The sequence below is a fragment of the Mugil cephalus genome, chromosome 22, assembly GCF_022458985.1.
Source record: "Mugil cephalus isolate CIBA_MC_2020 chromosome 22, CIBA_Mcephalus_1.1, whole genome shotgun sequence".
Lineage (NCBI taxonomy): Eukaryota > Metazoa > Chordata > Actinopteri > Mugiliformes > Mugilidae > Mugil > Mugil cephalus.
The window spans coordinates 4,706,423-4,730,818 of NC_061791.1; the positions used below are offsets into that span (position 1 = coordinate 4,706,423).

At 41.9% G+C, this 24,396-nt stretch overlaps 1 protein-coding gene across 1 annotated transcript in view; it reads left to right on the forward strand.

Moving 5' to 3' along the window:
• Nucleotides 1–6,177: 6,177 nt before the first annotated feature.
• acss3 (acyl-CoA synthetase short chain family member 3) overlaps nt 6,178–24,396 on the forward strand; it is a 41,116-nt gene continuing 22,897 nt past the window's right edge. Inside the window, exons 1-9 of the mRNA XM_047575244.1 lie at nt 6,178–6,700; nt 8,262–8,406; nt 8,858–9,046; nt 10,647–10,781; nt 13,724–13,864; nt 16,034–16,114; nt 16,376–16,471; nt 18,777–18,928; nt 23,853–23,956. Of these exons, the coding sequence (XP_047431200.1) occupies nt 6,339–6,700; nt 8,262–8,406; nt 8,858–9,046; nt 10,647–10,781; nt 13,724–13,864; nt 16,034–16,114; nt 16,376–16,471; nt 18,777–18,928; nt 23,853–23,956 (1,405 nt within the window). The 5' untranslated portion in view covers nt 6,178–6,338. The remainder of the gene's footprint in view (nt 6,701–8,261; nt 8,407–8,857; nt 9,047–10,646; nt 10,782–13,723; nt 13,865–16,033; nt 16,115–16,375; nt 16,472–18,776; nt 18,929–23,852; nt 23,957–24,396) is intronic.

Consider the following 24,396-nt stretch of genomic DNA (forward strand, 5'->3'; position numbering starts at 1 on the left):
TGTAGTGCAGTGTTGTCCGAAACCTTAGTGACCAAATTCTATGCCCTGAATAGGATACTCAAAATTTCCCATAAGCAATGCGAATGTAGCGACCATCTCTAGGCGCCGCCGTTAATGTCCGTTAGTGGCTGTTAGTGAGATACATTTTCGAAACTTCTTTTTTTTAACATAATTTTTTATTTTTTTATTTCATGAACATCACACATATTTGTTTACAAAATCACCACGTTTTAGTAATGTGTAAATTATAATGGGATAACCAGAGGATCCACGGCAGTGACACGTAATGATGCGACAGCAGTGACGTCATTAACTGCGCGTCAAATGAAGATACGTGTAGTAGCCCGAAAGCTGTTGCGATTGAGCTCACTATACCCTACATAGGGAGGGAGTGAACGATTTCAGATACAGGGCTTATTTGAATTATTATGCTCCTAATAACTTAACTTATGTGTAGTCCAGGATTCTGGCTATACCGAGGCTCACTCATTGGTTCCTGTTCATCTATAAAGCCATGCTAGGCAAGCTCTCTTCTTATATTTGCTCTTTGATTGCTCAGAAAGCTGGTGGTAGCTATAGCTTGAGATCGCAATATCTTATAGGATTGTTTGTACCAAGTGTAAGTAGCAGTTTAAATGCTCGGCTCCTCTTACCTGGAACAACCTTCAAAAAGACCTGAATCTTGGGAGCCTTATCCCGCGGTCTGATTTTAAAGTTACCTCAGTGTTATTGAAGTAGCTGTTGTTGTGTTGTGTTTGTAACTTTTTATGCTGCTGCTATTTTGGCCGAGTCTCTCTTGAAAAATGAGATCAGTATTGATCTCAGCGTGACCAACCTGGCCTCTTATCGATGGGAATTGTGGAACCTAGCTGCAAGGATTAGCATTCATTTGGACTCGAGCGTTTTTTTTTGGAGCTGACCCTCAGGCAGTTAATCTCAAAGGTGCTGGGGAGGGTTACGGTCAGGGCTCGTTCACCCAAGTTCTTCCAAACCAAACAGTGAGAGCTTTTCCTTTTAAGATCTCTCTTTGTGCACAGCAGCAACGAGGTTCCCCAGCGTGCCAAAAAAAAACATTCAATACTCTAAAACTGCCTTTTTCTTCTTCTTGTCTTTCATATTAGGACTAGACCAAAAAATACAGGTGTGTGGTTTTTTATAGACGAGAAATTTAAGTCATTATTTGGTTGCTAGCATACACCGATCAGCCACAACATTAAAACCACTGACAGAAGAAGTAAATAACACCTTGTGACAATTCAGTGTTCTGCTGGCAAACTTTTGGACCTGGTTTTCATTCATGTGGACGTTCAATAGACATGTAGCACCAACCTAGACCAGAGCAGGCGGCCAACGGGCCTGAGTCTGAAACGCTGCATGACCATCATGCGCGCATTCGTGCCTGCACGTGCGAATGCTTAGCCGCGCATAATCCATTCATCCATTGCACTTCAGAGATCGGATGATTGCAACCACGCTTCGCCATTAAGGTTTATTGTGAACCACTGAGCCATGGCGCCCGTTATCTCCTCTACTAGTTACACACGCGCTGCACGCAGCCCGATAAGAACTGAGTGATGGCGGGGAACCTAAGTTGAAGGGCTTAAGGATTAATCCTCATGTTTATGTGCTGCCACAAAAAAAAAAAAAAAAAGAACGGAGCCAAACCACCGGTTACCGTAGATCTGCTGCCTAATGGGGCTGCTGCTGTGGCATTTCTCATACGTGGCCAGTCACTACAGCTGACAGGGGTTGTGTTCAACACACACACACAAACACACACAAAAAAAAAAAAAAATCCCTGGTCGGGGAGACGCTGAGCCAGTTCGACGTGAGACACGGCTCACAAAGCGTGACTTCACCGTGATAGATGCGAGCCGCGAAGCCGAACACACACACCTGTGGGAAAGACTTCAACGTGCACAGCAACTAGGAAGAGGAAAAAATCACACAAAGCTAAACGCTTTGGGATGCGATTTAAAATTTGCAGCTATTTTAGTAAGAATGAAAGGATCCAAATTGTTTTTTTTGTTTTTTTTTGTTTCAGGGAGTAGTCTGTCACGAGAGTCTCCTCTGTTTTGCGATCGACGCCGTTGCTAAACCCGCACACTTGTAATCACGCAGGCTGTGTGCGCTTGTGAATTCCAGCGGCGCGCGGTCCCGCCCAGCTGCATGCAGATGTAAACTGGTAGTAAGCGGTGGTTTTTAGAGGCACGGATAGAAAGGGTGAGGGCTTAGAGAGAAAGCACGCAGAAAGAGGGCACGGCGAGATTACAGGCTCCCATCCATATGGGCTGGAGCGGAGTTTATTTTTTATTTATTTATTTTTTTTTTAAAGTGGTGGGATTATGATGCAGTGCTCTTAAAACCCTGCAAGTGAATTGATTTCAGAGGGGGCCTCCGGTCCCACGGAGGACGCCGCAAGAGGCCACGCTGGAGCGTTTGTCGTGGTATTAGTCAGGGCCACAGCTCCTTTCAAGAGGAATTCAACAGGTATCAACAACAGTTTTGGGGGGAAAACACTTTCTTCATTTCTCAATAAAAGCTTAATTTAGCCCAGTGAGACTGGAAACGGGGGAATTCCAGGCGTCTGCCAGGCAAACAAAATTCACCACAGCCGCTGTAAAGCTCACTAAATCCCAGACTATCTGCTGGACTCACAGTGAAGGCTTCCGCGAGTTTCTCTCGTATACGTCTTTAAAAACCCACCCAAGTGTCGCATGTACAAGTGATCGCTCGCCTTGTATTTATTAACACATTGTGTCATTTTGTGGTCGCTGATTGCTGATTTAAGTGCCATGACACACTTAGGAAATGATAAAAAGAAATATCTCGCTGAATGATAGGGTCTTAAAAGAATCAGTGGTGTGATGGTCCACCGGGCGGCGGCTGCTAAAATGACAATGGAGTATGACTTCTAGGGCTGGGCCAGAGGTGGAGACAGAATTTTTTCATCGGGATGGCCAAGGGTGAGACCATTTCCCACATTTGGGTGGGGCAATAAGTAAATACCTGAGATGTCTGAGATGTTTTCATTATTACAACTATTCTGTGGTTGTTTTTATCTATTGTTTTAGTGTGACCTTATATCAGTAGGCCTGTCACCATTCCTATTAACAGGAAATATCCACAAATGTGAATATGAATCAACCTATATCAGCTTGTTCCCACTGTTCTAGATTGATACATTATACATATATACAAAATTGGACATCTCAACCATGTCATCAAGCATTAACAAGTTTTCATACTGAAACAAATCCTTTTAACGGTTTGTTTTATGTTAGTTCATGTCCTGTTGGGAGTTAAAATGTTTTGCCATAAACATTTAGCCGTTGTTTTTCCTAATTTATTTAAAACTCAGTGATGTTGGAGCAGCAGTCAGCAGGGGTGGTCACGGCCACCTTTGGCCACCACGTAGCTCCGCCCCTGGGCTGGGCGCATCGATCTAAATATCGACGACAGTGTCGATACCAAAGCGAGTATCGGTATTGGATCGATACTAGCGTGATGAGATCGACAAATTTGTTACGGTTTCTGTTCGTCCAGTAAATTAATCCTCACAGAGTTCATGGGTCAGGAGCTTCTCTTCGATCCCAATCTGTGGCAAAAGGTGGAATATGAACACAGTATTAGTACATTATTGCTTTAGTTTACATTGTTATATTTATATTTTTGTCACATTTTTCCATTTTTTTCTCATCTATTATTTTGCACTAATGCCTATATTTCCTAAAACAATTGTGTGAAGTAAAAGGGGAATTGTTTCAATTTTATATTGTTAAATTGGTTTATATTGCAATTAGTTAATAGAAACAGGTTTATTTACCTAAAATATTTATCCTGTGTTTTATCATAATTGTAATCAACGAACTAAAGAGAAAATTAGGAAGTTATTCAGTGATCATGACATTTCAAGTAAAAAGTATTGGTATCGACGATACTCGTCCTGTGTTTACTTGGTAAAATTCCCAGTATCGCCCACCCGTAATGGCTTCTTTAACAAGACAAGACATGTCCAAGCAATCCTATGGTAAAACAGAATGAGATTATGTCTTTAAAAAAACTGTTTTTTAAACAAGACTTCCCTGTAAGCGTTAAGGCTACTGACGCCCCCTTCAGGAAAACAGCGCCCATTGGCTTTGCGTAATAGAAGTAGCAGATGGCATCGTTCCACATTAGTTCACTTTGTTGCCTCTGCCGTAGCTCGCAGTGATTTAATCTGATCTCACTTCAGCAAAAAGGCGAACACGTAGGAGTGCAGTGTGCACATTATTACGCAACATAAAAACGCAAACCTTCTGCTCTTTTGTCATTTGCAACGCGCACACTGTGTCAAATCTTATCGTCGGCTCGCCTTTTAAGGATGATTCAGTTGAATTTTATTCATATACCGTCAACAACAAAGTTGTGTGAAGACATATTTTACAGAATCCAGAGGCTGAAATCCCCAGAGCAAGGCAACATCTGCAAGGAAACACTCAATTTTAATAGGAGGAATCACTGATCGTTGGGGACCAACAGCTTGAGGCCGGCTACGTTGAGAGATGGAATCAGAATCAACCAGCGGCGGTGGCTTTCACCTGTATCTGTTTCATGAAATAATGTGTCCCTACCTGCAGCCCTCCTTGAAGGCAAAGCCGCTGACATATTAAAGAATGTATCATATTGACTGAAACTAAAACAAATCTGTCTCGACAGCTGCAGACTCTCAAACCCATTCCAAATGCTAAATGGCATCATCATCACCTCCAAATTCATTTGAAATCCATGTTAGGTCATAAAAACGCAGCTTTGAGACGAATTGTTTGGAGATAAACTTGGGAGATCGTCCCCAAGTGTTTCCCGAGAACTGATTCACACTCATCATATCAAATCAGAGGCTAGGGCTAGACAGGTAATAAGCCACCCCGGACTATGTCTTAGGTCCGTGCAAGTCCTTAAGAAAGATGTGTATTCTGCCAATAGCATTTGCGCTGTTCTCAGAAGAAAAATGATGGCAGTGTCTGGGGGGTGCGGTGATTTAGTGAGACCTTTTTGCTGAGCAAATTACAGCTTGAGAGGAGGAGGGAGGCCTCCGTTCACTGTCAGGGTTTTGATGAAGATTGCGTGCTTGGTTGAAATGTGAAGAAATTTGAATCAATATTAGACAGCACTTACAGTATTCATCATGTCCAAAGGGAAGAGACACAGGGTACGACTGGTCTTCAAAGTTTTTCCGGCCAAGGACCAAGGACTGATGGCGAGATTCAGTAGTGACCCTCTATCTACTATATGTGTTCTATATTAAACTGACCTAGTGCTATTTATAAACATGCATTATTATTATCATTTTGCACTCAATATTAAGCCATCCCTCTACTGAAATATGTTGGATTCATGCTAATTTGCATTAAAGAAACATAAATTTGCGAAATTTTAAAAAATATATATACAAAAAATGTATAATCAACCAACGATTTTGCAAATAGCTGCAATGGAAACGCAGCAGCTTTGCGACACAGTAGTTCGACATTAAAGCTCCCCTTAAGCTCGGACCTTACAAACGCCTTGGGACATCTTTGCCCCAAGAGACGTCTTCGCCCTCGGGGGCAAAGATGTCCCAGTCAACCCCCATAAGCAATAGCGAGAAGTGTAATGAACCCAAAATAGCCGCTTCCCTGGAAAGTGCACGATGCTTCCAGAATGGAAAACACTGCCCTGCCAGTATAAATAGAAACAGATGACCCGATATATCAGACGGATGAGTTACTCCGCCGGGGCCACCCTGTGCAGGGGTCACGTCCCGGGGCGGTCAGCTGGACTGTGGGTATTTACCAGCAGCAGCGAGCCGCTCCGGTGGTGTAACACACTCACTGCTGTTGCAGAGAAGTGACTCAGCTTCACAAGAATTTTGTCTTTCACAATTTTTCAGCAGAAGGTGGATGGAGTTTATTTGAAGTTTTAAGCAAGGACATTTGAAGCTATGCCAGATACACTGAACATTTTACAAGTATATTAATAATGTGGATTTTGTTTTTCTTCTGCACAATAAAATACACTCAATAGGCCAAATGTTCTTAAAATGCATGCTTCACAGGATTCCCACACTGTTTTCTGCATAGCATTTGGCAGCTTGCAGTGTCTATTGTGTAATCGGGGTTCAAAGCTCCTCCTGCATAAACTACATCCAGTTCATAGTTCACATTCCTTAAAGGCTTTGTGGAGATTTCTCCTCTCCCTCTCGGCGGCTCTGCATGACGTCGCATATTGTTGAATCGTGGAAGCTCGGACTCACCTGCAGGAGACAGACCGGAAGCAGGAGAGACGCGTGGAAGTTTTAGCTTTCAAAAGCAGCAGCGATGCACTTTCAAGTAAAATACTTGGTGCGTCTGAGTCACTGCGCTCATGTCCAGCGAAAGAGGACACCCGGGAGGAAACTGTGGACTCTCTGTGCAGCAGCACAACAACAGCAACAACAACAACAACAACAACGAGGAGGAGGCGAAAGTGCAGCAGCGCCGCACGCATCTGCAAGAAGTATCAAGAAGTATTTCGCCGTGCAGCGCTGCAGAAACTATGCGTCCAACTCCGCGTACGACCGAGCCTTCGCCACAGCCAGGGACGACCCCGAGACATTCTGGGGTGAGGTGGGACGGGAAATAAGCTGGTTTGAACCGTGGAGGAAAACTTTGCACGTTGAGGATCCCGTGTTCCCCAGTTGGTAGGTTACAAGTCATTAGCACTGCAATTGTTATGCAACTACTATGTGTATTTGTGTCAAGTTTACGGTTTAAGGACACATGTGTCTATAAATAAAGCAAAGCTTTCTCTGACATGGTAAGATCCTCAAGTGTGTAAACTTTACGAAAATAATAACTTTCCCGGAAATAAATAATAGAAATTGAAATTGCCCCCCCCCCCCCTTTTTTTTAATGAATTAAAAAATGTCACTTTTACGACCCTTCTGGGATTATCTAAATAACCATCACTCAGTAAGAACAAACAAATAAATTAATTAATGTGCTAATAAAAAATAAAATAAAATGAATAAAAGATAGTAAATAAACACGGACATATTTCCAAATTTTAGCGCTGGGGAAAAAACGGAAGTAGTTTTTTTTAATGTATGTATTTATTTTTTTATTATTTTTGTCCGATATTTAGTTGAGTCTACTCTTAAAAGGTTTTAACTGAAACACAAAGTAATTGTAAAAAAAAAAATAAATAAATAAATAAATCTGAATGCATGAAGATACACAAGTAATCTCAATGGCAATTTAAAAAAACAAAGCATCAGGTGAAAACAACGAGTGTCCTCTTCCGGTCGCCATCTTTGTTTGGCCAAATTAATACCAATATTTGTTTGATATACTCTTCTAGTCAAAAGTTTAGACACAGCTTCTCATGGAACTGAATGAGAAGATGTGTCCAAACTTTTTTCCCTGAAAATTGTCTTCCATTTATATATTTTAGTTAGGTGTTGAGCTAGCATAACAGTTAGCTTATGTTAACTTATCAGCTACCACAAAAGCAAAAGGGAACAACACTATAATCTGGTGAGAGACAAAGTGGGACAAAGTTCTCCAATTCTCCATAACTGCTGCTGCCGTTTTCCCAGTATCTTTTCCTCCTCTATGCATCTTGCCAACAAATTTAACCTCTTTTACATTGCATTGAATGCTGCCAGATATGACTTATAATAGAAATACCTCTTGTGAAAATAAATTGGAGGATGCACACACTATTTATAAAAGCAAAAACTAAAGGGCATGTTGACAGTTGCATCAGCCCACATACTCCCTCACACTTTTCCTGCACCGAGGATTAAGGGGAAATTATTTTTCTTTGGATAGTTTTGTGAGTGGGCTTGGCAGTTGTTATGACGTCTATTGTTTTTGCCGGGAAGCTTGAGCCGCTGTCTGAATCTGTTGCGGTTAAATTGAAAGACCCAGCAAGCCTGTCTCTCTGGGTCCCCCCAAAACAGCAGATCCCAGACACCATCTGCTCAACCTGCTTGCTGCTCTTTATCCATATGCACAGCACAAGAATAAGCTGAGGCTGTTGCCTCATGAAGGACATTGATTTGGTGTCACACAGGCAAATGTATTTGTGTATATATTTTTGCCTGAGTTGGCTTAATCAATTTATGTTAAATTTTTGACCAAAACAAATGGACCCTACCACACAAATTTACACGGTGTTAGAATTGTGTTAGAAACTGGCAGTGTATACATGTTTACACATGCATGTAGTTGTTGCTTGAAGGTGTGTGTCTCCGTCAGGTTTGTCGGGGGAAAGCTGAACATGTGCTACAATACCGTGGACCGTCACGTAGAAAGCGGCCGCGGTGAGCAGCCTGCTATCATTTACGACAGCCCTGTGACCGGGACCAAGCAGATCATCACGTTCAGGGAACTTCAGGACCAGGTAAATGGTGTTATTAAAATGAGAACTCTCAGAAGTGAACAGCACAAAGAGCTGTGTGGACTACGTGCAGTCATATTGTTGAAACCTTGTCTGGACTGTCAGGGTGTGTGGAGAAAAGATAGAAATAGTCAGTGTTGCTATGACAGTAAACACACTTTCCAACATTCATCTTAGACAGCTGTTGAATTTTTTTTTCTAGACTTGCCCCCAAGCATAGAGGGCAGAGAAAAACATGACTGAAGAAAGAAAGGAAAATAATGAGCTTGATCGAAATCTGGACGCATGTTTCAGCGTAAATGAGACTCAATGCTATTTACTATAAACAAAATGTCCTATAAATGGACAAAAATAGACCTTTGCATGTAAAATACACAATAAACTTTCAGTGTGATATGTTGTTTTTGAAAAACTGACTTTACTGAAGCATCCTCCCCTCTGTGTCTCTACCCAGGTGTCCAGGCTAGCAGGGGTCTTGGTGAAGAATGGGGTGCAGAAAGGGGATCTTGTGGTCATCTATATGCCCATGGTTCCCCAGGCCATGTTCACCATGTTAGCCTGCGCCCGCATCGGCGCCCCACACAGCCTCATCTTTGGCGGCTTCGCCTCCAAAGAGCTTTCCGTCCGCATCAATCACGCCAAGGTTAGGAATCACCATTATTCAACTTGTGGCTGGTATCGATCTTTCCTTTGAGCCACGACAACAGGCCAACACGATTAAGTCAGCACACTCATTAAAAAATGGAGTACGGGATGATGTGATGAGCATCGCTTTGAAACAGTCTGATTAATGTGCCTGCAACCATTCATTTCACAAGTCCAATTTTCATGTACCATTAGACGTGTGCGCCATACATCCTTTAAAATATCTCGGCGCTAAAAGGTGCCTGAGGCTTCCCAGTTTCATTGAGCTCAAAATGAATCATTGACAATGAAACGCACTTGGCTTGCCACTGAGACTTTCCAATATGGTAGCGGACGAATTAATGAACAAGCCGTGACAGGGAATGTTTCTTACAATAATAAAATTTCTGTTAAATCTCATGTTTATACAGATATAAATTATACAGGTATAAATGAAAGGAAATGTCATAAATATTTAGCATTTCGTAGCTACTTGATGATGTTTTGAAACTCTTAGTCACTGAGGTTGCGCTTGTGAATAGTTAATATTGAAATACTGGGAATTTAATTATTTTCCAGTCAATAGGTACAATCACTCTTGTTAGAAAATGAATCTGTCTGTGCAATTCAGATTAAATACATTAGAGGCAAGTGAGTGATTTTTTCGGTATTGCTTGTAATGCCTTTTATCTGCCACTAGGGGAAATGAGCTAACCAATCAGAGAGAAAATTAAAGCAATGAAAAGGAATACCATGTTTCCTAAATACGCCTCCCCAGAGGTAACATAGAACAGTAGAGAGCCCAGAATTGATCCCTGGGGGACCCCGCAGAGGTGTAATGATTTTATTGCCTTTAGCTTCTTCACAGGAAAGGCCTTTGCATCAGTAGTAACTTTAGAACACAGTGGTGAAACTCCGTACTCAGTGACTTTAAAAATGTGCTTGTTTCTAGTTTCCAGAACTGCCTACGCCAGTTTGGCGTCATCTCCTTTGTGTCTATGTAATCTAATGCTACTGGTTAGGGGTTGGAAAAAAATATCGATTTTAAAAAAAGAAAAGAAAGAAAAAGTCATGTTTTGGGCCGATCATGAACGACTTCCACACCTCCACCACCACTTTTTCTGTACAAGTGCAATAAATTGGAAATATATAATTTAAATTAATAATGTTTTTTGACCCAATTTGTCCAATTAATTGTGACTGTCATCTGATGTACATACATGCAACATGTATTTTAAGCTACAATTAAAATGTCTCAGTGAACTATGTAGAATATTGCAGTATACCGCAATATTATAATATCGTAAATATGTATCGTATCGTGACTCAAGTATCGTGATACGTATCGTATCATGAAGTCCTTGCCGGTACCCACCTCTACTACTGATTCTGCAGGAATTTCTCCATGAATGTCTCGAGAGCGACGTTCTACTCCAGGCACCAGACTCATATTGCTAATACCCTGTTTAAACATGCAGCAAAACAAATATGATTAGCACGAGAATCTGTTTCTAATTTAGCTGCGGAAAGATTTCATGATGATTCACGCTCGCTGACATTAATTTTAACACAATCAAATCCTAAAATGTTCTTTTCGTTTTTGTTTTTTTTTTTTCCAGCCCAAGCTGATGGTTACAGCCTCATTTGGCATCGAGCCAGGCAGGAGGGTAGAGTACATCCCTCTGGTGAAGAAGGCCTTGGAGCTGAGCTCTTACAAGCCCTCTAAAGTCCTCATCTACAATCGGCCTAACATGGTAAGAAGGGCAAAGCAGCACAAACCTCGTGGCATTGTGCTGGTTTTTGTAACAGAATGTGAATGCATGTACAAAATGGAAATCATATGTAAAACAGATTAGTTTAATCATGATAATGATGCTTCTGGGAGGTTTCCCCAAGAATAGGGGTTACTGCATTACTGAGCTGATTTTTTTATGGAGTTAGATTTAAAAGGATTATTGTCGGTGGTAAGATCGTATTACAAATTAAAGATAAAACTGTATCGGTGGTGTAAATATAGATTAGAACATGCATCAAGTCTGGAAACAGCCTGCGCTTTGTAGAATACAGCACATGACTATACACTGATCAAGCGTAACATTATGACCACTGACAGGAGAAGTAAATAATGTTGACCTTCTTGTGACAACTCAGTGTTCTGCTGGGAAACCTTTGGACCTGGCATACATTCAAGTACATGTTATTTAGACATGTAGCACCCACCTAGACCAGACCAGACACATCTACCCAATAGCAGTGACACTCCTTGATGGCAGCAGCAATCCTCATCCTTATGAACAACTCAAAAAAAAAAGCACAAGGTGTTGATCTGGCCTTCAAATTCACTAAACTCCAAACTGACCAAGTATCTGTGGGATGCACTGGAACAAACCTGAGGCACTGAGAACCTGAGGATCTTCTATTTGAAGCTAGGTTAAGAAGACAACAGAAACATCTACACAGGCATGCATTCAGAATAATAATGAATAAACTTAAAAAAAAAAAGAAAAAAAAGAGAGAGAGAGACAGAAATTCTCCCAGAAAGGAGTAGCACCATTTCACAGTGTTATAAAGATCTAGTTGCTGTGGTTGATAAGTGTGATTGCCCAGGGGGTGGAAACTGTTTTGGAGTCTATTTGTCCGAGTTTTGAGACTTCTGCCAGACAGTAGGAGAGAAAACAGTCTGTGGCCAAGGTGTGAGCTGTCCTTTAGAGCCTTTTTGGATCTGCAGGGGCAGCGGGAGGTAGAGATGTCCTCCCGGGTTGGGCAGAGTGCGGCCGATGGTTTTCTCGGCCATTTTTGTCTCCCTCTGCAGAGCCACGGTACCTCAGGGAGATGCACTGCGTCAATGCGCTCTCGATGGTGGAGCGGTAGAAAGTGACCAGTCATGTCATACTGTGACAACAAAGGCTTTTCATATTTATCATATTAAAGGAACAGCAGTGGCCCTAGAAGAGAACCCTGAGGAACCGATACAAGTGATTTGTTAAGAAATCAGACTATGAGTTCACAACACGTCAAGGTTAAAGTGTTGAGTCTGTTGATAATTAATCAGAGTAAACATGTCTATGATTTACCAAATAGAAAGTGCAAGATGAGATTTACTGCACGTGGAATCAGTGGAATCATTGCATTAAAATTACATGGACAGAGGCCCCTCCCCTCAACCCTTAGGACCCAAAGGCGCCCCCACTAACAAGCATTCACAACCAGTCATAATGTTATGCCTGATCAGTGTCACTAGATAAATGCATAGTTTATGTATGACTGACAATTTTGTTTAAAGAATAAGCAGTGATTTTTCTACCAACATGCGGCTCTGTCTTGTCAGAAACAATATTTCTGTAATGATAATAATTTTGATACTTGCTCTGTTGCTCGTCAAACCTCATGTGGGGAAAAGTTATTATTTACAAGAGTGCGGAAGCCTGCATTCGGTGCATGAGAGGTTGAAGAAAGTGGAAAAACAGCATGCGTAATTAAACCTAATCTGGAACCCTCTGCAAAAGAGACACACCGCACCACATAATAATCAGCAGACAGACTCCCTTTTAGGACTCGGACATCGTATTTGTCGCCAACATGTAGTGGACTCAAAGGGAAAAGCCAAATTGCCTGTAATAATCTGATGCATCTGTGCAAAACACCCATCCATGCAGAACACGTTTTATTAAAGCTTGTTTTTTTTCTTTCTTTTTCTTTTTTTTTTGGTAAAACTTATGTAAGGGCTGTTTTGGAACAAGAACACTCCAGCTTTCAGCTTTGGTGCTCATCCAAACAGCAAGGATAAAACTGAATGAGCTGTGTCATGCTGATGATGTCCCGTATTTACTCATTTGGTTTGGTACCCGTTCACAGCGTGAATCCAGAAGAGTCGATAACTGAAAACTTTACCCGTCAGTGGAAATACTTTTCAGCAGGGCTTTCTCCTTCAAGGAGTGTCATTGCTATGGGGTGGGGGTGCCTTGTCTGTTCTAGGTGGGTGCTACATGTCTAAGTAAAATTCATATAAGTGTCAGTTCAAGATGTTTCCCAGCAGAAGATTGAAATGTCACAAGATGTTTAATGCTGTTTATTTCTCCCGTGGTCATAATGTTGTGGCAGATCGGTGTATATAAACCGTTTTGCTAAGTAATTTCATAGCACAGTAGTTGCACCTCTCAAATTAAATTACTGCCACGCATGTTTCAATTAGATTCTGTCCAGCTCTGTGGTGTAATTAAATGGACTTCATCATTTATTTGGTCAGGTTTGGTCCCTCTAGTCTTAAACGTTGGAATAATTAGGAAATATCTCTACGTGCCGGACGGGGCTTATATCTCTGGATGGGACGTTTGCTAAAATCTCAGACCCATAAAATGACGTGAAGCACCACTCCAGCTGCTTTATCACTTGCTTCATTCGGTAATCAAGACGCGGCGAGTGAGTAAAAAGCAGCGCATTTCAAAACGCTTGAGTTTCTGCTGGATGCCTCGGCGAGATTGATCATATTTTAATCTTGGTAATGAAAGAAGAATTTTTTTTTTTCTTCTTTAGACAGGCAGTTTGATTGAAACTTAATGAAATCAAAAACTTTTTGAAAATGAGAAAAAAGTCAGCAGCAGAGGGGACGTAAGGGTTGTTAATCGCTCATCGATATTGCCATATCGATATTTTTTCCTACCCGTAGTGATATCATATGTCTTTTTCTGTCTTGCAGGAGAAGGTATCATTGGGTCCTGAGTTGAGTCTGGACTGGGATGAGGAGATGGCCACCGCTCGGCCACACGACTGCGTTCCTCTGCCTTCCAACCATCCTCTGTATGTGCTCTACACATCTGGGACCACCGGGACGCCAAAGGTACAGGAGTGAAAAGTTTAAGAAGTCGTTGTTTGGACCTGATATTAACATGTCTCCAGGGTGATCTAATAACAAGCGAGCACGGTACCAGATCACAGCTCATTTTATTTATATTATAGTTTAGTTAACAGCTACAAGAACAAAAGTTGTTGAAATATACATTATTATTATTATCATTTTGCATTCAGTATTAAGCTATCCCTTATCTCTTTCCTAAAATATGTTAGTCATGTTAATGTGTATTTAAAGAAATTTAAATTTGTGGGGGGAAATTAAAAAAATAAAAATACGTAAAAATGTGTAATCAACCAAAGATTTTGTGACCCCCGTTGCAGTACCTCCGTGGACCCTCTAGGGGTTGTTTTAATTTCTCCAAGGTATTTGAGATTGTTAAGACCTAAACAGAAGCAAAAGCAGAATTGCAAACAATGACATTATAGCTCGTTACTATTTATAGAATTTGTTAAATTTGTTTGTCATATTAAGCTAGAAAAGTTAATAATCATAAATAAACAAGTTACAACTGTAAATTTGATGAGGTTTTGTACATTTTTGGATCGCTGCAGAATGAATATGCTGAAATGAACGGTGTCACGTTTATACACCTGCTAATATCAACACTTTGCACCTGTAGATGGAGGACTAAATCGTCCTTGTCCTTGTTCTTAAGGGAACAACGGGTCTAAAAGAAGCAGAATAAGCTGCCACAAACCCAAAACTTAATGTCCCTGTATGAGGATGCAGGGCTAAGGTTAATCATTACCCATCATTAAAAAAAAATTGATCTTCTGAATGATTCAAAACTCCACATACGCTGAGGACACTAGTTGAATAGATGGTCCATCAATGGTTTACTGGAGCTAACCGCTTGCAATGAGATCATTAACGATGCATGTTAATACCAGGTCTGAATAGATCTCATGCAGACTTTTATCTTTTGCAGATTTATAGGACTTGCTGTTTTTGGTCTAAATGCTGCACGAAGTTTCTGCGTGACTCATCCCATCTTTGATTTCGCTAAACAACCCAGGCCCAATCTAAACACCATCACTGTGATATAAATAAGAGAATATTTCCCCAGCAGCAGCAGCAGCAGCAGTAGCAGCAGCTCCAGCTCCTGCAGGAGGAATTACCCTCAAGCCATTTTCAAATGAAAAAAAAAAAAAAAAAACTCACCTTCAAATACCATCATTTTATCTTTGACCAACAGACGATATAAAATGATATAAACTTTCCTCCTGCCCGACCTGGGTTTAATAGTGGTGTTTTTATTATTTTTTTTGTTGCAGTGAATTATCAGTTATAGCTGAAGAAAGATCATAACTTTTAGTAGAAATCTCTTTACTCTTGGACCTGACCACACTTTTCAAAATTCTTCCAGCACCACCGTCAACTAGTATAGACAGATATAGAGGGTATGTAATGACGTCACTTCCTGTCTGGGGCCACGCCCCTCTGAGTGGCAAAAACGTGATGAAATGTATCAGTAAATGCAGCGACACCGGGAATAATGTGGATTATCAGATCAAATTAAGGACAACTGGAATCGACAATGATCCGTACGAACTAGTATGTATTTGGAAAATTTCCAAAACAGTTTCAGATCATTTCGACTATGATAAATATTGCTAAATAAAAGATGCTAACGCTAGGAGCTTTACGGGGAAGTAACGTTAGCCAAACAAAACTGTAGCATCCGACCGGACGCTAAAAGGGGGACGAGGAGTGATCGCAAATATTCCGTTTACTATTTTATTGTTATTTATTGTTGAAACTGAAATAGTTACAGCCGTAACTACGCCAAAACAACAATATCCACGAACCTATCTTACGTCCCTCCAGAACGTAACATAGGAAGTAACTTAAGGTATGACTTCATTAAAAAATACAGCATAAATGAATATTAACTGACACCACACCAGGTTTCTTGTTGTTTTTTTTTTTTTTTAACTTTTATTAAATCCCATGTTTCAAACTAATGTTGCTAATCTCCATGTTCAACCGTCACTTTTTGACACTCAGTGCCCGTAACCATGGAGACTTCTGCCGGCTGTGACGTCACGTGCATGCCCTTCAGAAACGTTCACGTTTCAAATAAAGATATAAAAACCTCTGCACTTGATGCCACGCCTGCCACTAACCCTGTCATTTTCTTATCTTGTCCGCCAGGGCGTCGAGCGAGACACCGCGGGCTACGCTGTGATGCTGAAATGGACCATGTCAAATATTTATGGACTCAGTCCTGGCGATGTAAGGCAATAAAACATCCTCCCCTGAGTTAGGGCGGCTTGTGCACAAAGATCATGCAGTCAACAGAAAGACGGATTACCATTGAATCCATAAGATCTGCGTGTTGTATTTTATGAACATTCATCATTTACACGTTGATTTACATTTATAGTGGCCTCGTATTTTTGAGCATGCAGTGATAATTTTAGGATGTTCTTAATGCAGATCTCGGTTTGTGCAAAGTGATACAGCGCATACTGTATATCCATCATTTGTTTGCAGGTGTGGTGGGCAGCGTCAGACCTGGGCTGGGTTGTCGGCCATTCCTACATATGCTACGCCCCTTTGCTTCATGGCAACAGCACAATTCTCTATGAGGTACGTCCCTGCAGGCAAAGTTTAGAATCAGAAATAAACCAACCAACAGTCTGCAGACTGAAAATCTGCAATTTCCAAAGCTGTGCATCTCATTTTTTATTGTTTGTCTGCCTTTGGCTCATCTAGGTGAATCCAGCCATATTTAGTTAGGCAGCAGTTTAGTGGTGTGGGACACAGCTGGTGAACTCTTTCACCCCGTCGCCATGTTTTTTTACTCTCGCTGCTGCATTCAGACAAAGTTCAGTTCTATTTCTCCTTTTTTTTTTTCTTCTTCTTCTTCATTAATTCTCTCTGTGTGTCACCTGCACACGTGCTATAAAAAGAAATTGTAGCTTGCACAATGCTTATGTTGCATATGGTGTTTTGAGTTGATCTATTTTTAGTTGTGCGAAATCTTATCAACGTTAATTGCGCCAATAAGGAAAGTACTACAATCACCACCGGATTATGATGAATGTAATAAAGTCAGCTCTTCTGTTCGTCGCTGTCATTTATTATTTTATTTAAACTCAACTTGATTTCATCATTCTTGTAAACAACAGAATTTCTGTGTGGTGGTGGTGTTCGTCTTTTCAACATTTCACTCACTCTATGTTTGGCAGGTACATTACTATAGATATAGGAATGCAGTGTCAGTTGTCATATTTAGGTTAAACGTTGTTTACCATTTCAATTTCACAACTCTTACGTCTTTGTTCTCTGTGGGCCTTTGTAATCATAGACTCTGTACACAAAAAAAAGTCAAAAAAGTCAGAGCTGTGTCTGTTTCCTCAGGAGGCTAAGATTGTTTTAATATCTGCCAGAAGCTGCTGGACATGTTCTATAATACCGTTGTCGCCAGTGCCCTACCTACCTACCTACCTACCTACCTACCTACCTACCTACCTACCTACCTACCTACCTATCCACCTACCTACCTACCTACCTACCTACCTACCTACCTACCTACCTACCCACCCACCTAATACCTAGCTAGCTAGCAGTTACCTACTTACCTACCTACCTACCTACCTACCTACCTACCTACCTATCCACCTACCCACCTACCCACCTAATACCTAGCTAGCAGCTACCTACCCACCTACCTACCTACCCACCTACCTACCTACCTACCTACCTACCTACCTAATAGCTAGCTAGGTAGCAGCTACCTGCCTAAGTAATACCTACCTACCTATAAGCTACCTACCCACCTAATACCTAGCTGGCTAGCAGCTACCTACCTACGTAATACCTAGCTATCTACCTACCTATTTAATGGCTAGTTAGCTAGCTAGCTACCTACGTTATAGCTAGCTGCCTACCATTCTACCCACCTACCTACCTAATAGCTAGCTAGCTACCTACCTACTTAATGGCCAGTTAGCTAGCTAGCTAGCTACCTAATAGCTAGCTACCTACCTACCTACTTAATAGATAGGTAGCTATCTACCTACCTTATTTCCTAATAAGTTGCCAGTTCTGAAGGTCCCGTTTTGAAGACCAGTTTTACTAAAAATAATGGAAAACAAACCCACAAATACTTATTCTAGAGGAGGAAGGAACAAGCATGGGTTAATGAAACATATCCAGCATGGATGTGTGTTTTCTATAGTCTATTAAATATTTGCTAGTGGAGTACGGTCTCAGTGCAGGCTCTGTATTATACATCTAACAAAGGCCTACGAGGCAGCCCAGTCTGTTGATCTCTCTGTACCCCGTTGTACGGTGTATTTCTCATGACGAGGGCCGCTGATTACATTAGCGCCGTGTTTTTCTGTATCATGGAAGCTGTTGGGCGATGAATTAATCTGCCTTTCCGTAAATGAATGTTCGACTTCAGCTACGCTGGTTGTTTCCACGTGGCTCCCGTTCCAACAGCCCATCTATCTTCAGGCTCGATGGTGCCAGCCGTTTCCAATTTTTCTTTCTCTGATCCGTACGCAGCCACAAATATTTATCCAGAGAAAAAATGATGGCAATAACTCACGGTTGCTGTTCACCGTTCTTACTCATCTGCACTTGTCTTCTCAGCATTGGGCCAGGATGGTTGGAGGATTGCCGTTGGAGGCCTGTGGGCTCCTTTTGCTTGTATCTCATATAGTACAACTGTATTTTGTAATCCACGGATTTCTGTCCCATCTGTCTTGAAGGCAGCCTTCCAGCCTGAGCCTCTCCGTGTAAAACAGCTGCTCTGTGAATATTTTTGTAGCTTGCACTGTGGAACATTGTGCACATATTGTCCTGATGAATTTGGTCTGTTGACATTTACCTACTCATTACATTTTGTAAGCTAACCAGGTGTTGCTGTGCTGTCTGGTTGCAGGGTAAACCCGTGGGGACTCCAGACGCCGGGGCGTTCTTCCGCGTCCTGTCCGAACACGGGGTCTCCTCCATGTTCACGGCGCCCACCGCCATCCGAGCCATTCGCCAGCAGGATCCCCAAGCTGCAGCTGGAAAGAAATATCCTCTGACCAGGTAGATGGCAACACTTTTAACAGTATTAAAAATAAAAAAATGAAGGAAGTCCTTTTAGGGCTGCACCGTGGAGACGAGTGCTAAACTGACGGTAATTCTTTTTGACGGTAAAAGTAACGCTGGCTGGTAAAGATTTAATTATTTTATGCAAACACGTTAGCTTGTTTCTCTGTGATCTATGTGACTGTGATGCATGTTCTGAAACAGAGATGAATCCTGTTTTTATCTTGAGTTTCCGATGAACTTCTTGAGGAGAGAGGACAACTAGATATCTGCCTTCAAGTTGAGCATAGTGTCAGTTCACGCCGGCCATAATATGTAATGTATAAACCAGCCTACATCAGACCATAGCTCAGCTTTATTGCCAATGACCAGTCTGGAGATGATACCATGGTGTTACGACACCTCCACCCCCTGCTCCTCCTTTCACGATGTCTTTTCCATGTCATTGGTAGCTGTTCCGTCCTGTATATGTTGGTCTTTGCTGCTGCCTTCCACGTAGGCATATATATAACGCACAAAGCGATCCTTTGTTGCAAAGCTTTGAAACAGCAGGAGGAGCATGTAAAAGCAAATCATTGCTGAGGGTTGTTTGCACAGCGGCCCTTTCCCACCTCCGCCGAACGGCTCGTGTTTGTACCTTCAACTCGACCCTGTGTTGGGTGTTAATCAGGGCTGATAACAAACCCTGTAGCCTACTCGAGTATGTATCGCGCTCATATTCCCGGTGTCACCGTTGCAACTAAAGGTCGTCTGTAGCCTCGGAGTTAAAAACAAACATTTTCCACGGTATTAGCTTGGCCCGGAGACTCAGACGCTCGTCGAGATGCTCGCGTCTGTTAATCGTTCGGCGCAGAGCAGCGAAACGGGGACCTGAGGTTTTGTGCCGTCGGTTTACCTCTTTCATTCAGTTCAGCAGTCTGAAAATGCCTTTTAGCGCACAATCATAAAGCAATTCTGAGTGCGGCTGACCTGTGGCCCCTGGTGAATCATTCAGGAACTCTGATGCTGCAGGCTGAATGTATACCGCCTTTTTAAATGCCGTTCATGCAGACAGATCGTATTCCACAATACGTCTGCTTCACAACGTTGGTGGCTTTTCTCCTCTCGGTTTTGGCCCTGCTATAATCGGTCATTTAAGCGACTTCTTTTCCTTCTTTTTCTTAATGTGCCTTTTCCCCTTGGTGCAGGCAGGTTTGTGAAAGATTACAAGACAACCTGTCCTACCGACACAGGCTGCAAAGTAACACTGAAACATGGTTTACTGTGTGACAGCTGAATGTCTAGTTTTACTCTTTTTTTCAGGCCACCTACTGTATGTGTGTGTGTATATATATATATGTCAAACTTGGCCTAGTGTTTTTTTTTATCCCTTTACTAAAATATGTTAAATTAAATAAATAAAAAAAATATATAAAAAAGTGTCTAATCAACCAAAGATTTTGGGACCCCCTGCAGTACCTCCACTGACCCCTAGGGGTGGCAGACCCCCTTTTGAAGAGAGGTGCTCGAGATAAAATGTGCTGTTTTGATACTCAGAGTCACCGTGACTATTTTAATGAAATTTAAAATGCTTTGATTTGAAGAAATCTTTAAGTTTCTTGTTCGTAGTAACTCCTGCTTAATTCTGCTTAATCCCGTTTAATTCAACCAAACAGGATTTCTTTAGATTGTGCACGGTAGAGGCATATGAAAAAATTCCTCCAAGCATAGTGTTTGTGACGCCGCTGCTTAATATACTGATATGCATTCTGTGCATGTTGCTCTATCCTATAAAATTTTGATGGACACGTCAGTACTAATAGTCCTAGTTTTAATTAAAAGTCTGTTGATGGATGCAGTAAAACCTTTTCAGTAAACTCTTTTTAGCTTTATTACCAAACACATAATTTCATGCTGGAGAGACCTCATACAATAATTTGAAACGGCTCACGTACTCCGAGACATTTACTCTCTCCAGAGCCTGTTCAACTATAATAACCCTTATCAATGCGCTCGGGCCATATCGCTTCTTGCCAAGGATGGCGAAAAAATACAGAGAGCATCTGGCAGCGGGGCTGTCTGAAGGCCTGGATTGCAGCGGTGCTCTATAAAAACGTAGCGTGACAAACGAGGCAGACACCTTGGCAGAAGTATTTCAGAGATGGGAAAACTTAGTCAGCGCTGAAGTGACAGAACGACTTGTTAGAACAGACAAGGATCCACTTATTGAGACTTACTAAGTGGAGCCATTTCCATATTGATCTGTTGCAGCCCTTCACACTAACATGAATGCTCCAAAAGAAGAGTGTAGCCTGAAGCAGTGGTTCTCAACCTGTTTGGGGTCCTGGATCCCAGGTTAATGAGTTAACACCTTCACCTCCAGATGTTTCACAATAAGAGCATTATTAAGAAATGGATGAAACTGAAACAGGAGCGACCTCATAATTTGAAACGAATGCAGATCATGTTAAGTTTGTATTAACAGCATCATGCAACTTTGAACAATGCAAACAGGAAAACATCCTGTTACACTCGGTCGTTCAGGTAGATAAACATCTCAGTCACATTTGGGGAAAATAATCCTATTTTCAATAAATGTCATATGGTCTTTTTTAAAGCCTTGCAATTACACCACGGACCACTAGGTGTCCCCCGGTTGAGAATCACTGGCCTAAAGTACGGTTTATGCCTCTACGAGATATAGACGGCGTAGGCTATGTGCGTAAATAACAAAAGATCTATACTTGTGCGCTTGTTAGTCTGACTCACTCTGCAACGACGCCACCTAAACACTAGTCGGCGCTGCATCTTTTTTGCCAGTCTGGTTAATTTTTGTTTCTACTTTCTAACTGTTAACTTTTCCTCAATGTGTTTCATCTTGATTGATCCACAACAATCGATTTGAGAGTTGCGGAGGTGGAGAAGCAGATGGAAAAACTAAAGCGGAAACATGCTACTACCAAATGCACCAATCACAGCTCTTGTGGTCTGCACAGGGTCTGCAGAAGCATGAAGTGCGCATTACCGTATTAAAATTGTTTCTTGTTGACATGTAGTCTGTGCACAGACAGACTTACCAGTAAAAAAGTATTTGCCTTTTTATCCTTAGCTATTCGTAGTTTGTTAAGTCATTGTACTTTCATTTTGTTGTACCTTACCTTCTGGCAAAACCAGCAGTCAGGATAAAGTATATTCTTGGGGAACAAATTTGACATTGAGTAGGTGAACTTCCTAAAGATCTTCCTGACAACAGACCACAGATGAGACGCTTACATGAGCGATTTACTGACTCAGTCTATGAGCTTGAAAAGCAGCCAAACCGTTGCCCTCCCGCGACTTTGGTACTTTCGTACTTTCCATTGAGAAAACCCGAATACGAATTGCCATTGAAGCAACAGAAGCGGATGCGGGAGTGTAATGCATTTTACCTGGAAAAACAAAAAAGGCCATATGAGGACGGAGAGTTCATTACGTGTGTTCTTTAACCTACCTCCTGTGGGCCTAAATGTGACGTCTGAATGATGGTTCGCTGCTCGGTCCCGCGGTTCCGTCCTTGATGTGCTTCTTTCGCATTTGGCGCCGCCTGCTCAAAGCAGTTTATTCAGACCACGTTGCTCTGAGTCCATTGACCTTAAGCCTGCTGTTTTCAGCACCCTGAGGGCAGCATTTACTTTACCCACTGTTAAGCTGAAATGGCAAACTTGTCAGGAAACACATTCTTAAATACACATCCAGCAGTAATGGAGCAATGTTTGTTTGTGGTCACCTGGCAAGTCCGATATATTAACTGTCCGCTTGATTCTGCCTGTTTCTTTATTGTCATATTCTTGCCTTGTCACTTCGGCTTTGATTAGCGAGGTTTGCAGCGAGTGAGCAATGACCAGCGGCCATTTGTGGGGGCATCAGGCCTGTATTTATGGCTGAAGTTTCCCTCGGAGCCTCTAGTGAGCAGCCAGCAGTGTTTTGAATTAGATATGAGCAGCCATTTGCAGCCGTCAGAAGGAGTTTGGGAGGGAATGATTTGGGAGAAATCAGTATGGCTGGAGGTGGTGTGGTAGTGTTTTAGTTCACTAGTAGGGCACGGGGAGGGGGGGGGGGGGTTTATGAACGCAGGGAATAGCAGTTGTCCAAACTAATAGGGATCTAAAGCTCGAGCAAGGAGGGACCTGTAAAAGATGGTCATATTTGGCAGATTCAAAGTCTTTCCACAAGTTTATTGTCTCGGTCTAAGCTACGATTTCGAAGTACATCAATACTGCATGGGAGGTCATACAGAGGGCAGAATCTATCGGCAGAAAAGCAGCAGCTTCCCAAGGCTGGAAGGAAGTCCCGCATCCAATTTGAAATCCCTCTGAGATGAGTAAAAAATGTAAGTTTCAAAGGAAGTAAAAAAGCGAAATCGCTGCCGAGAGACTAAGCGCCGTGCTCTTTGAGAGTGGAAATGATGGTACAGCTACGGGCTGGAGGGCCGCGCTGAAAGCGAAACTGGTAATTGTGCGAAAAAATGTTCCCGTAAGAGATTGCAGGAGATTTAAGTCGCGTTCAGAAGCAGCGAGATATGTTGTCAGGCGTGGTTTATGGTACGAACTCACAGTTTTTCACAATTTATATGAGCTGGTTTTTTACAAGTCTCTCACGGTGCAGAACCCTTGCAGCGATGAAGCAAAAAAAAAAAGAAAAAATGATCTCAGACGCCGCACAGCTCACCGAATTGCTCGTATAAATAGAAATTTAAAAACTAGAATAAATCCAAGAAGCGAACGTTCCACACTTCATTGGTGGAAGGAAAAAGTTTGATGTTGTAAACATTAAATCTAAAAATAAAGCCTTTCAGGGCAGAAGGGGCTGGATATGCAAACGCTCAAACTAGGAAATTATTTTGTCATTGCATGCATGGAGATATTCTTGCGGTGGCTGAAAGATGTGCTCTGTGCCCTTGCAGGATGCGGTCGTTGTTCCTGGCAGGCGAGCGATGCGATGTGGAGACGCTAGAGTGGGCAAAGGGGACCTTCGGAGTTCCTGTTCTGGATCACTGGTGGCAGACAGGTGGGGAGGATGTTTACTTTGTGAAGACAGAAATGGAAATGCGCTGTGTTTAAAGCTGACCTAAGAAACTGCCTCGTCAGGATCCATGCGTTTTAAGGAATGTGCAAACCGAACAAAATGCAAGCTGATCCCTAAACGTCGCTGCCTGAGCTGTGCGGTAATTCCTATTTGCATTAAATCAGTCACCGAACAGAGTCAGGCCGCCACACAGAAGTCAAGCCACCACACGCTACAAATTAAGTTTTAATTTTGACAGTTGAATAGAATGAGAAGTACTTTACCCTTAAACTTTCGGGATTAAGTTCTTGTGATACAGAAAGCCTTTCAAGGAACTCGGGCGCTTTATTAGCATAAACTGTACGTGACAATTTAATTGAACTTGATATTTTCAGACTCGGTCCCGTCCTCACTTTATCAGCGGGAGATATTTTTAAGTGCCG